General features: G+C 37.2%; 1 protein-coding gene across 1 annotated transcript; it reads left to right on the forward strand.

Annotated features, from left to right (window-relative positions):
• The first annotated feature begins 889 nt into the window (after nt 1–889).
• LOC115996119 lies at nt 890–5,168 on the forward strand. Its single transcript, XM_031235260.1, has 4 exons — nt 890–1,686; nt 1,821–1,931; nt 2,055–4,585; nt 4,669–5,168. The coding sequence occupies exons 1-4, from the start codon at nt 890–892 to the stop codon at nt 5,166–5,168; spliced, it is 3,939 nt and encodes a 1,312-aa protein (XP_031091120.1).
• The last annotated feature ends 8,413 nt before the right edge of the window (nt 5,169–13,581 follow it).

The raw sequence follows: 13,581 nt of genomic DNA on the forward strand, positions 1-13,581 counted from the left end.
AGGCGGTGTTGGATGCTGTGGGTGGTTTTATAGGTCGTGTAGTTATGATGGATGAAAGAAACTTTGATGGCTCCATGAGAGTGTTCTTCCGGATTAGGGTGGAGTTGGAGGTTGCGAAACCGTTGAAAAAGGGTATGAAGTTACGTCGGGATAATGGTGAATGGATTAAAATTGAGTTTCGTTATGAAAGACTCCCGACTTTTTGTTTCTTGTGTGGCGTCATCGGCCATGGGGACAGATTTTGTCCTACGAAGGTGCATGGATGGGATCCGAAGGCTGCTAAACCCTTTGGGGTTGAGTTGAGAGCGGGTGGGCGTAAAAACTCTCCGGCAGTCGGCGAAAAATGGGTAGCCCCGGAGACTACAGTTGACCGGCGATCGCGGGTTGCACCGGGAATGACGGTTGACCGAGACTTAAAAGGAAAGATGTCACAAAATATTGCTGAAGATTTGAATGATGTTAATGTGCATGGAAAGACTTCACAGACTTCAAATGGTAAGTCTGTGGCTGATTTGGGTACTCCCGATATGGGATCTGGTAACTTTCCAAATACTTCCAAGGGTAATCAGACTGATTCTCTTACCATTCTTGATAAAAAACGTCGGCGCAAGGAAGCGGATGACAATGTTACGACTGTGTCAGATGTTACGATGGAAGTAGTGCCTATTGTTTCAAAAAACTTGCTTTTGGCGGGAGCTGGTGTTGCCCAGTCCCGCCCATCCCAATGAGTTCGTTATGTTGGAACTGTCGTGGACTTGGCGATCCACGCACAGTTCGAGAGATTGTGGCCTTAGATGCTAAGGTCAAGCCAATGTTCATTTTTTTGATGGAGACTAAAGTTCGGCAGGTTCATGCGGCTCGTTTAAAAACTACATTATGTTTTGAAGGAATGTTCTATGTTGATGGCGGAGGAGTTGGAGGTGGTTTGGCTTTACTGTGGCGTGATAAGGGGGTGGTGCAGTTGATTAGCTACTCCAAAAACCATATAGACGTTCAAGTTCGGCTGCCTGGCAGCTTACCTTGGCGTTTGACGTTTTATTATGGCTACCCTGAGCGATGTAGAAGACAGCAAGCTTGGAATTTTTTACGGTCTTTAAAGCACAACTCCGACCTTCCTTGGATGGTTGTTGGGGACTTTAATGACATTGCATCTCCCGAAGAGAAACGTGGTGTTCATCCTCATCCTACTCAGCTGATGGATGGTTTCAATGCTGCGTTAGAAGATTGTGGATTATTCGATCTTGGGATGCGTGGCCGACGCTTTACGTGGGAGCGCGGCAGAGGGACCGAGAGTTGGGTTGAGGAACGGTTAGACCGAGCTGTGGCAGGCGTTGATTGGTGTAGTATGTTCCCACAGGCGACCGTTCAGAATTTTGATGTGATGACTTCGGATCACACAGCGATCTTTGTTGAATTAGAAGGTCCTAAATATGCTCGACGTCGCCGAAGTTTTTTATTTGAGAACGCTTGGCTGAAAGATAATGGATGCAAAGACACGGTTCTCGAGTCTTGGAATTCTTCGTTAGGCGACTGTCTAACTACTAGACTCCATCTTTGTGGTGCTGCTCTTCGTAGGTGGGGCGGAGATTTTGCAAAACGTACCCAGAGAGATATTGAAAATATTCAGAGGCAGCTTAATTCTCTTCGAGATAGACGAGATATGTCTGGTTTGGCTGAGTTTCGAAGGTTAGATGGTCAGCTTCGAGTTCTTCATGATCAGTTAAATATCTATTAGCGCCAGAGATCAAAGCAGCATTGGCTTTTGCATGGGGATAGNGTCTAACTACTAGACTCCATCTTTGTGGTGCTGCTCTTCGTAGGTGGGGCGGAGATTTTGCAAAACGTACCCAGAGAGATATTGAAAATATTCAGAGGCAGCTTAATTCTCTTCGAGATAGACGAGATATGTCTGGTTTGGCTGAGTTTCGAAGGTTAGATGGTCAGCTTCGAGTTCTTCATGATCAGTTAAATATCTATTAGCGCCAGAGATCAAAGCAGCATTGGCTTTTGCATGGGGATAGAAATACCAAATTTTATCACCATTATGCTTCCAGTAGAAGGAGGAAAAATAGAATTGATAAGCTTAAGGATGATTCGGGTCAATGGTGCGAAGGTATAGGGCTTCTGGAAGTTGCTACGAAATATTTTACGTCCATATTCACGTCTAAAGGCTCTTTTATGGATGGTCTTTTAGATGATTTGGCTCCTCGAATATCTAATCAGGACAACAGTCGGTTGATGCAACCTTTCACAATTGAGGAAGTAAAGGAAGCTTTATTTTCTATGGCCCCCGATAAATCACCTGGACCGGATAGATTTAGTCCGGCGTTTTATCAACATTTCTGGGCTGAGGTTGGATTTAGTCCGGCGTTTTATCAACATTTCTGGGCTGAGGTTGGACCGGATGTGGCAAATTTTTTAATTGGTTGTGCTAATGAAGGAAGATTCCCGTCTGGAATGAATGACGCCATTATCACGCTCATACCAAAGAAATCTGGAATGAATGACGCCATTATCACGCTCATACCAAAGAAATCTGGAATGAATGACGCCATTATCACGCTCATACCAAAGAAATCTGTTCCGAATGACGCCATTATCACGCTCATACCAAAGAAATCTGTTCCGGTCGCTATGTCGGATCTCCGACCGATAGCATTGTGCAATGTTACGTACAAGATTTATTCGAAGATGTTAGCAAACCGGTTGAAAGGGATTTTGGATGAGGTGATTGTAGCAACGCAAAGTGCTTTTATACCTGGCCGGTTAATTACAGATAATGTTCTTGTGGCATCCGAGGTTATTCATTATTTGAACCGTAAAAGGGATGGTAGGGAGGGTTGGTGTGCTTTGAAACTGGATATGGCCAAGGCTTATGACAAAATGGAGTGGTCATTTTTAAAGGAAATTATGACACGGATGGGTTTCGCTACTGATTTTATTGAACTCATTATGTATTGTGTTACCACTGTTCGTTATAAGGTGAGTATGAATGGGGACCTGTCTGAATTTATTGAGCCAACATGCGGATTGCGACAGGGAGATCCCTTGTCGCCTTACTTGTTTATCATCTGTGCCGAGGGCCTTTCCCATTTGTTGACTAGAGCTGTTCGACAAGGTAGAGTATCACCTTGTGTTGTGGCTAGAGGGGCTCCTGGGATCTCGCATCTTCTCTTTACAGACGATAGTTTGTTGTTTTTCAAGGCTACAGTCTGTGAGGCAGAATCTGTCAAGTCGTGTTTAGTGAGTTATGAGCGCATGTCCGGCCAAACCGTTAACTACGGGAAATCTTGTATTGTGTTCAGCAGGAACACGGGCGAGTCTCAAAAAAATAATGTGGCGGCGGTTTTTCATGTACAACAGGCAAATAATATTGGCCGGTATTTGGGACTTCCGATGGGGATAGGACGGAATAAGCAAGAAGTCTTTGCATTTATTGAAGCCAAACTTAAACACCGGTTAGGGGGGTGGAATAAGAAGTTTCTTTCTCGGGCGGGCAAGGAGATACTACTGAAGAGTGTCGCTCAAGCTTTGCCTACATATACGATGAGTTTATATTTTCTCCCCATCTCCTTATGTGAGCGGCTTGAAAGGTTGATGAATAAATTCTGGTGGACTGCGAATGGTGGTAGTGGTGGTGGAATTCGGTGGATGTCTTGGACGCGCATGTGTGGCCCGAAAAATACTGGTGGAATGGGATTTAAACATCTCCATAATTTTAATATTGCTTTATTAGCAAAACAAGGATGGAGATTGCTGACTTGTCCTGATTCTCTGGCTGCTAGAGTTTACAAGGCTCGGTACTTTCCGCAAGCAAATTTTCTGAATGCTTCAATAGGTGCTAATCCTAGTTATTGTTGGAGATCCATTTTGGCTGGGCAAGATGTTTTAAAAAAAGGCTGTTATAAGAGAATTGGCAATGGTCGAGCGACCTGTGTATGGAATCAGCCGTGGCTGCCAGATGCGACTAATCCGTTTGTGACTACTCCAGTGCATGGTCAGGATGCGAATCTTCGTGTTACTGAGTTACTGCTCCCTCATACCAATGACTGGGATTTGACTAAATTATCCAGTCTGTTTATTCAGCGGGATATTGAGCTTATTACTCAAATCCCAGTCTCCATCAATTTTGAAGACAAATGGTGCTGGAGGGGAGACTTGAGAGGCTGTTATACTGTGAAACAAGGTTATCGTTTGTTGTCAATGGAGTATGAGACCGGGTTCGCTTCGAATGGTATATGGCGTAAACTATGGTGCCTCAAAATCCCGCCGCATATTCGAAACTTCCTCTGGCGGTGTGTGCATTCTGTTATTCCTACGAGGACTGCCCTGTTCGGCCGAGGGGTGAATGTTGATGTGGTATGTCCACTGTGCTCCCATGAACCTGAATCTTTGCACCACTTGTTTTTCCTATGTCCTCAAGTTATGGCTTTATGGGCTTCTATTGATCAACCTGTTGATAGTAGTGTGTCGTTTGTTGCATGGTTAGAAGCTGTTATTTCTGCTGGCCCTATGCTGACAGTGTTACGTGGGGTTGCAATTTGTTGGTGTGTTTGGAGAGGGCGTAATGCGTTGATTTGGAGTGGTAAGCCTTGGCGGCTTCGCAAATACAAGCTGAGGTTGATTATATGGTTAATTGTTGGCAACAATTGATGAATGCTATGCCAGGTGATGATGAGCGTGCCATGCAGCTGCCACCTTCTTTGACGGTGACGGATGAATTTGTGAAGTTTTTTGTTGATGCAGCGGTGTTTCCCAACTCTGAGCATGCTTTTTATGGGATTATCATTACTGACAGCGATGGGAGATATGTGGCTGCTAAAAATGGTTATTTACGATGCCATAACAATGTTCATCTTGCAGAGGCTATGGCAGTGAAGGAAGCTCTGTCTTGGGCAAAAGATAGGGTGTGTTCAAAGATAGTGATGATGTCCGATTGTCAGTCAGTGTGTAATTTCATTAATGGCTCTTCAACAGATCTTTCATATGCTGGCTGTGTGATTGATGAGTGCAGGTCTTTGCAAAGACACTTTGAAGTAGTGTCTATTGGTTTTATTCCTAGATCAGCGAATAAGCTTGCCCATGCTGTTGCAAGGGCGGCTCGTTCCCAACCTGGTCCTTCTAGTTGGTTATCTTCTATTCCTTCATGTATTTCGCATTTGATTTAATGAATATTCTGATGTTTTCTTTCAAAAAAAAAATAATAATAAAGTAAGAATATATGGTTTATTTGTTTCTACTTACTTTAGTTATAATTTAGCTATTTACAATTTCGTTATGTTTTATTAAAATATATAAGTATCGAAACTATTTCTTTGATTTTTATTAATTTAGCATTTTTTTCTCTCTCATTATTATATGACTAATTTAACCAATTAAGGAACACTAATTTAAAAATACGCATTGGGCATTGGTTTAATCGCGCAACGCGAGTGTGATAATTAGTATATATATATATATATATATATATATATATATATATATATATTAAAACAGAAGTGATGTTTTCCCGCTCATCCTAAAAAAATAATTCTGTTTTGAAATTTGAAATTACAATCATTATTTACCTAATTAAATAATAACAAAAATACTATATATGTTAATTTAATTTATAGTAATGATTACCTAAAATATTTATTATATCATGAATCATGGTTTACTTTTGAGATACACTAAACTAATACTCATGGCCTGTTTGGTTGAATGTAGTCTGGGAAGAATTGCAATTCGTTGAATTGCAATTCAGTAAATTCCCAAACTACATTGTTTGGTTGGAAGGAATTGCAATTCGGTGGAGAGGAGGGGCAATTTGTTGGTGTAAAAACAATTTTGCCCCTCCTCCCATACCCTTTGTTTTTTTTTTCTTTGTTTCTTTTTTTTTTAAAAAAAAAAATTTGATAGAATTATTATTATTATTTTGAAAGAAACTACTACTACTACCACCACCACCACTACTACTACATAAGGGCATTTTAGTCATTTTTTCGCTTCTTACCTTTCAATTCCCTGTACTACTATTTATTCATACCAAACACTGTAATTTCATTTCCTACCAAATTACAATTCTATTCCCACCTAATTCCCTCCTCCCAACCAAACGCCATGTCAGTATATTCTTTTTCAACTTAAGTTCAGGTTTTTTTTTATATACAAATAAAATTAATATATAAAAAATATATCATTAAAATTTTTTAAATAACATCTATATTGATATTTTTATTTTAATGTATTAAATTAACATACAATTATATTAGATCACTATATTATATTCATTTTTAATATAATATTAATTCATTTTCAAAATATTGTAGATTGATTTTTTCACCATACTATTGCAATATATAATTAAAATTAACTGTACCTACATAATTAAATTCTATTAGAATTGAAATCTTCTATTTTTTTTTAGAATAAAGATCAAATAAACCATGAAACTACATCTAAAAATGCAATTGGGCTACTCAACTAAAAAAACTGCCGTGAACCCAGGTCCACCTTGCAAGGTGGACTTGGTCCAATACGACGCCATTTCACTATATTTTTAAAAAAAAAATTACTAAACATATAGTCTTGAAATGTGTGAATGTGGAGGTTTCAAATTGTGAATATGGAGTATAGAATTTGTAAATGTAGAGTTATGAATGTGTGAATCTGTAGTAGAGTTAACAGAGTTCTAGCAACTTGTAGCCCTGTAATGTGTGAATGTGGAGTTCCCAAGTTGTGAATATGGAGTATAGGACCTGTGAATATAGAGTTTTGAATGTGCGAATGCATAACAGTGGTAATATAGTTACTAAACATATAGTCCTGTAATGTGTGAATGTGGAGTTTTCAAATTGTGAATGTAGAGTATAGGGTCTGTGAATGTAGAGTTTGTGTTCTGTTGCGATGAGAAACCGTTAACTTTTTTTTTTTAATTGTGAAACGACGTCGTATTGGACCCATGTCCACCTTGCAAGGTGGACCTGGGTCTACGGCATAACTAGTGCTCAATTTCCTCCAATCCTACCAATTTGCCAGTTTTGTTATTTCCAGCCAGTAACCATTCTAGCTAGATACCCAGGTGTCATTAATAAATTAGTTTCTTTGTTATTTAACCATCTTCAACACCTCCCGCACTTCACTTGTCATTTAGCTTTGTCCATGGAAGCACATATATAGGGCAATATATGCATCAGCAACAGCAACTGGTACACCACCACATTGCCGGACTACAGAATCAAGGTCTCATCCACCGACATGAACACCTCAATTTAACGACAAGGGTTTCAAAAAATTGAACAAGTGCAAATCCAAACATGAAGACATTATTGTTGAATCAAAAGGTTGATCACAATTGTTGGCAAAAAGAAATTCCAATTCGAGTCAGAAAAGGAGTACACCAAGATTAGAAATCAAATCACAAACAAACTAGGAATAACACCAATACTGTTTTGGTTCTGATTAGGTGGCTATTTAAAGGACCTCTCACCATTACACCAGATGGATTCCCTAGCTAATATTGTGAGGCATAAGAGAGTTTGAGAGGATTCTAAATTCCCCTAGAAAGTAGTACATGTGTTTAGGTTACAATAGATTAGATAGGAGAAGATCAATCTATTGTGTAATTTCTGGTCCCAAAACTATGTACTTTGAATATTAAGCTTTAAGTGGATTTAGGCAAATTCTCAAGACTGAGAAGTGCCTCGCAGAATAGGGTTTTTCCCAAACTGCGTTATCAAGTCTCTTGTGTTACAACTATTGTTTTAACATCTCTGTGTGCTGCGCATTTCATTTTTCAATTGGTATCAGAGCCAACTGCTTAAGTTATTAGTAGGATCCTAATGGAGTTTCCCAGGGAAGGACTATCAAACAACAGACCACCAGCCCTAAGTAGTACAAACTACTCCTATTGGAAAGCTAGAATGAAAATCTACATATTAGCCCAAGGAGAAAGAGTACGGAGGGCTGTTGAAAACGAATGGAAACATCCCCTTGATGACAATAACAAAGTAAAAGGTCGTGCTGATTGGAGCGAAGAAGAACTCAAAGAGTTCGACTATAACTCAAAAGCTATGAATGCCATCTACGGAACCGTGAGTGAAGAAACATTCAAACTAATCGCTGCCACAAATGTAGCAAAAACAACATGGGATATATTGTGTGATCATCATGAAGGAAATTCAACAGTCAAACAATCAAAACTACAAATGGTCCAAACTCAGTTTGAAAATCTGAAGATGGAGGAAGAAGAAGATATCACACAATTTAATGGAAGAATACTAGAAATTGCTGGGGAAGCCTATAACTTAGGAGAACCCATTCCTGAAAACAGGTTAGTAAAAAAGGTGTTGCGATCATTACCAGAAAGATTTATGATGAAAGTAACAGCTATTCAAGAAAGCAAAGATCTCAATACCTGCAAGTTAAGTGATCTAATGGGAAACCTTAAAACATATGAGCTTGAGATGCTGCAAAACAAAAAGCCTAATGGCAAAGGAATAGCCTTTCAATCAAAACAAGACACCAACTCAGATGAAGATACTGAAAAAATGGAAGAATCCATTGCTGTGTTGACAAAAAACTTCAACAGAGTTCTCAAGAAATTTAACAAATTCAGAAATAAGAACAAGAGTTTCTCAAATAATCAAGGGAGTCCATCATTTGCACAAAACCAATCCATCAATCCCAAAAAGGAAGGGAATCCAAACCTAGATGGAATACAGTGCTATGAATGCAAGGGATATGGACATATTCAGTCAGAATGTCCAAATTACCTAAGAAGGAAGAACAAAACATATGTAACAACCTCAAATTACCTAAGAAGGAAGAACAAAACATATGTAACAACCTTGAATTACCTAAGAAGGAAGAACAAAACATATGTAACAACCTTGAGTGATGACTCAGGGAAGAACAAAACATATGTAACAACCTTGAGTGATGACTCAGATAGTGAAGAAGAAAACATAACAACCTTGAGTGATGACTCAGATAGTGAAGAAGAAAACAACACAAATTTTGTGGCATTTTTCACAAATCATGAAGACGATGATGAATCAAAGGAAGACATGCAAGATCTATTAAACTCCTATACACAGCTGCACGCCAAGTGGGAAGAAATCATCAAAGTAAACTTAAATCTCATGCAAGAAAATCACTTCTTTAAAGTGAAAAGGAAAAGGAAATACTTCTTCACAAAGAAACCCAAGAAAAGTTAATGAAATCACTAGAAGAGAACAAATTGCTACAGGAAATAAGAAGACTAACTGAAAGTGCAGTACAACCAGACTTAGCAACAAGGAAAGATTCTACAGTCGAAAACAGAGAAGTGTTACAACATCACTTTCAACACCGTAGAAGAATCAGCTGTTACTACTGTCACAGATTGGGACACATCAAGGCACACTGCTATAAAAGACAAAATGATCTCCATAACAGAATCTGGGCAAAGCAAGAACAAAAACCAGCCCAAAAAGTCTGGGTCAGAAAAAATCAAACACCAGTCACAGCTTATACTTCAAAAATCAGCAAAGAAACAAGTGTTTGGTACTTTGACAGTGGGTGTTCAAAACACATGACCGAAAACCCAAACAATCTAGAGGACGTCCATTACAAAAATGAAGGAAACCCAAACAATCTAGAGGACGTCCATTACAAAAATGAAGGACATGTAACCTTTGGAGATGGAGAAAGGGGGCAAATCATTGCCAGCGGAACACTAAATGTCCATGGTCTACCCAGATTGCCAAGAGTCTTCTTGGTACAAGGCTTAAAAGCAAACCTTATCACAAGAGTCTTCTTGGTACAAGGCTTAAAAGCAAACCTTATCAGTATAAGTCTCTTGGTACAAGGCTTAAAAGCAAACCTTATCAGTATAAGTCAGTTGTGTGAAGATGAACTAAGGGTAGAATTCTCAAAAGGTCAGTTGTGTGAAGATGAACTAAGGGTAGAATTCTCAAAAGGAAATTGCAAAGTGTACAACCAAGGACATGAATGCGTCATGATGGGAAAAAGGTCATCGAATAAATGCTACACATGGGATAGCCATTTAACCTGCAACCAAGTCACTATCAATCAAACACTTTTGTAGCATCAACGTATGAGGCATATAAATTTTCATGATATGAAAAAGGGATTAAAAAGGGGAGCATACCGAGGTATTCCAATACTGGACATTGATGAAAATAGAAAATATGATGCATGTCTTGAAAACAAAATGACAAGGAGTAGCCACAACAGAACACCAGGAGTTCACACTTCAAGAATTATGGAACTTCTCCATATGGACCTCTTTGGACCCACTCAAACAGAAAGCAAAGTTGTTAGAACACCTGTTCCAACAACAGAGAGGATCTATAAAGATCCAAAAGGAAAGAAGGTGGAACAAACTCTGTATCGAAGCATGATAGGGAGTCTACTCTATTTAATAGCGAGCTGACCAGATTTAAGTTTTGGGATAGGGATATGTGCCAGATATCAAGCCAATCCCATGGAAACGAATTCAATTCTGAGTTTCTGACTCTTTTTGATGATCTACTGAAGATCTGTTGATGATGAAATCTTTTGCTGAATATTATGCTGATGATGAGGTTTTTTGCTAATATGCTGGAATGATAAGAACATATTTTTGTGCTGCCGATGTTCATATTCTTGTGCTGCTGATGTTATGAAGTCCAGAATACTCTAATTGGTAATACTATAATCATCTCCTCTGTCTCTCAAAAACTACCATACTGACCTGAAGTCACAAAGACTCAAACAAAAGATTCAGGACCAAAAGAGGAAACACAGGAGAATCAACTAAGGGGGAGAAATCAAGGTTTTTGCCAAAAATTTGACAAAGGGGGAGAGTGTTGAATCAAAAGGTTGATCACAATTGTTGGCAAAAAGAAATTCCAATTCGAGTCAGAAAAGGAGTACACCAAGATTAGAAATCAAATCACAAACAAACTAGGAATAACACCAATACTGTTTTGGTTCTGATTAGTTGGCTATTTAAAGGACCTCTCACCATTACACCAGATGGATTCCCTAGCTAATATTGTGAGGCATAAGAGAGTTTGAGAGGATTCTAAATTCCCCTAGAAAGTAGTACATGTGTTTAGGTTACAATAGATTAGATAGGAGAAGATCAATCTATTGTGTAATTTCTGGTCCCAAAACTATGTACTTTGAATATTAAGCTTTTAGTGGATTTAGGCAAATTCTCAAGACTGAGAAGTGCCTCGCAGAATAGGGTTTTTCCCAAACTGCGTTATCAAGTCTCTTGTGTTACAACTATTGTTTTAACATCTCTGTGCTGCGCATTTCATTTTTCAATTATCATATAGCCTCTTGATTTCAGCCACACGGAGCATCGCGTAGTTGCGAAAATGCCTAAAATTTGCATCTGAAGTCGTCAATTTTGAAAAAGAAAACTTAGATGAAATCAAAACCGATGGTTGCAAATTAGTCTAATTCTTGAATATCAAAGGACAAGAGAAAACAATTAAGTTAAAGTCTCAATATTCTATATTGCAAGCTAAACGAACAGATTGGATTATAACTGAAAATTTTGAGTTTAAGCTATACAGATCTGAAAGTGAACCTTGAAAGAATGAGAAGGATAACACGAGAAAAAGAATGATGGGGAAAACCGTAAGGGAGGAAGCGTGGGGAGGTAGAGGAGATGGGGAGAGATGCGAAGTGGAGTAATTAGAGGTGTGGCAGAGATGGTTGTCCAAAGGCGGCGAAGGCCAAGTCTGGTGCAGATAAGAGTATGAGGTTGGAGATACTAAAGAATATTGTGGAAGTGTTTGAGACAGAATGAAAGATGCCGGAATCGGCTATAAGCTAGATAGTGAGAGACATTGATATGTAGCTGGAGTTGGAGAACTTCTGATCTTGGCTATGTTGATATGGAATTGAGGTGGCGATGGTGGAAGCGATAGTGAAGAACAGTGGAGTTTTGCAGCGAATAGAGAAAATACACGTAGATATCTATCCGGAATGGTAACCGGTTGGAAATAACAAAACTGGTAAATTGGTAGGATTGTAGGAAATTGAGTTATTTGAGGGGCCAATTACAGTTGTTTTTTAGTTGAGTGATCCAATTGCATTTTTTGGTGTAATTGATGATTTATTTGACCTTATTCTTTTTTTATTTGAATATAACTCACCCTATTACATTGTAGTATTGTTCATCTATACCTTCTCAACTTGTTGACGCACAAACAATCAATTCGCCTCCACTGAGACTCATGACCTCCTATATATGGGAAAGTTACTGCGTGCTATTTAATTTAATATTTTATATAGAATTAAAATTAACATGTTATAATTTTAAGTCTATTAAATTAATTAAAATTAAATTCTTTTATATAGAATTGAAATGTTTTATTTGATTTAATATTTTAATATTATAGATGTTTTTAAAATTTTTTATTTGTTTTGAATTTCAATTTAAAAAATAATAAAATTAAAATAATTTCATTTGGTTCAAGTTTAGTTATATATATTTTTTTAATTCTATAGTTAAATTACGTACGACAATTGAAATAATTCTTTTTCAAACTTTTCATGTGCGTAAAAGTAAATTTTGGTGCAAAATAAAATATAAATAAATCAAATGCAATCTCATTGTTATTTTTAATTCTATTTTCCATCATTATATTGCTATATATATAGATCTCTATCCTTTTTAAAGTCATTAAATAATAATATGGTAATTTAATGGTAATAAAATTTATAAAAAAGAAAAATATATATTCTTTTTTTTTTGAAGGGAAGAAAAATATATATTCTATTAAAATAAAAAATTCTAAATCAAAATAGATATGTCAAATTTAATTTATTCTAATAAGATAAAATTGAAATCATCTATTCAATTTATTATTTTTGTATTATAGATATTTTTAATTTCATTTGTTTTATTTTTTGAATTTTAATTAAAGATTGTTAAAATTAAAATAATAATTTGATTTGATATATATATATATATATATATATATATATATATATATATATATATATATATATATATATATATATATATTTGTTCAAATGCAGCGGCGAGCTCCGGTGCGGTCATGCGGCCTAATCTGCATCGTTCAATTTCATTAATCCTACTGAAATTCGCGTATGTTTAAGTGAGGTTATTATGGTAATTTTTGTATTTATATTACGTGAATTGGAATTGTGCATTTTAGTACATAGTGTGGTGTGTTTGAATACATGTTGTGGTGCGTTTTATTATGTATGTTGGTGCATTAACTGTGTTGTGGAATGGTGTGCTTTAATCTATCAGCTAGTGCATTTTCATACGTAGAATGATGTGTAACTGTGTTGTGGAATGGTGTGTTTTAATACGTCGTCTGGTGCATTTTAATACATTGAATGGTCTGTATTTTAACATATGTGTTTCTAATAAGAGTGGTGCATTTTAATACGTATAATGGTGAATATTTTAACACATGTTTTCTAATATGTGTAAATAGTGTATGCTTATAATCTGACATGAGGCACGTTGGGGTACATTTTAATACGTAGAATGATATATTTTATTAAGTATATTGATGAATTTTAAGTGAATAGGTGCATTATTTGGTATATTGTGTGGAA

This window comes from Ipomoea triloba, chromosome 11 (genome assembly GCF_003576645.1).
Source record: "Ipomoea triloba cultivar NCNSP0323 chromosome 11, ASM357664v1".
In the NCBI taxonomy this organism is placed as follows: domain Eukaryota; kingdom Viridiplantae; phylum Streptophyta; class Magnoliopsida; order Solanales; family Convolvulaceae; genus Ipomoea; species Ipomoea triloba.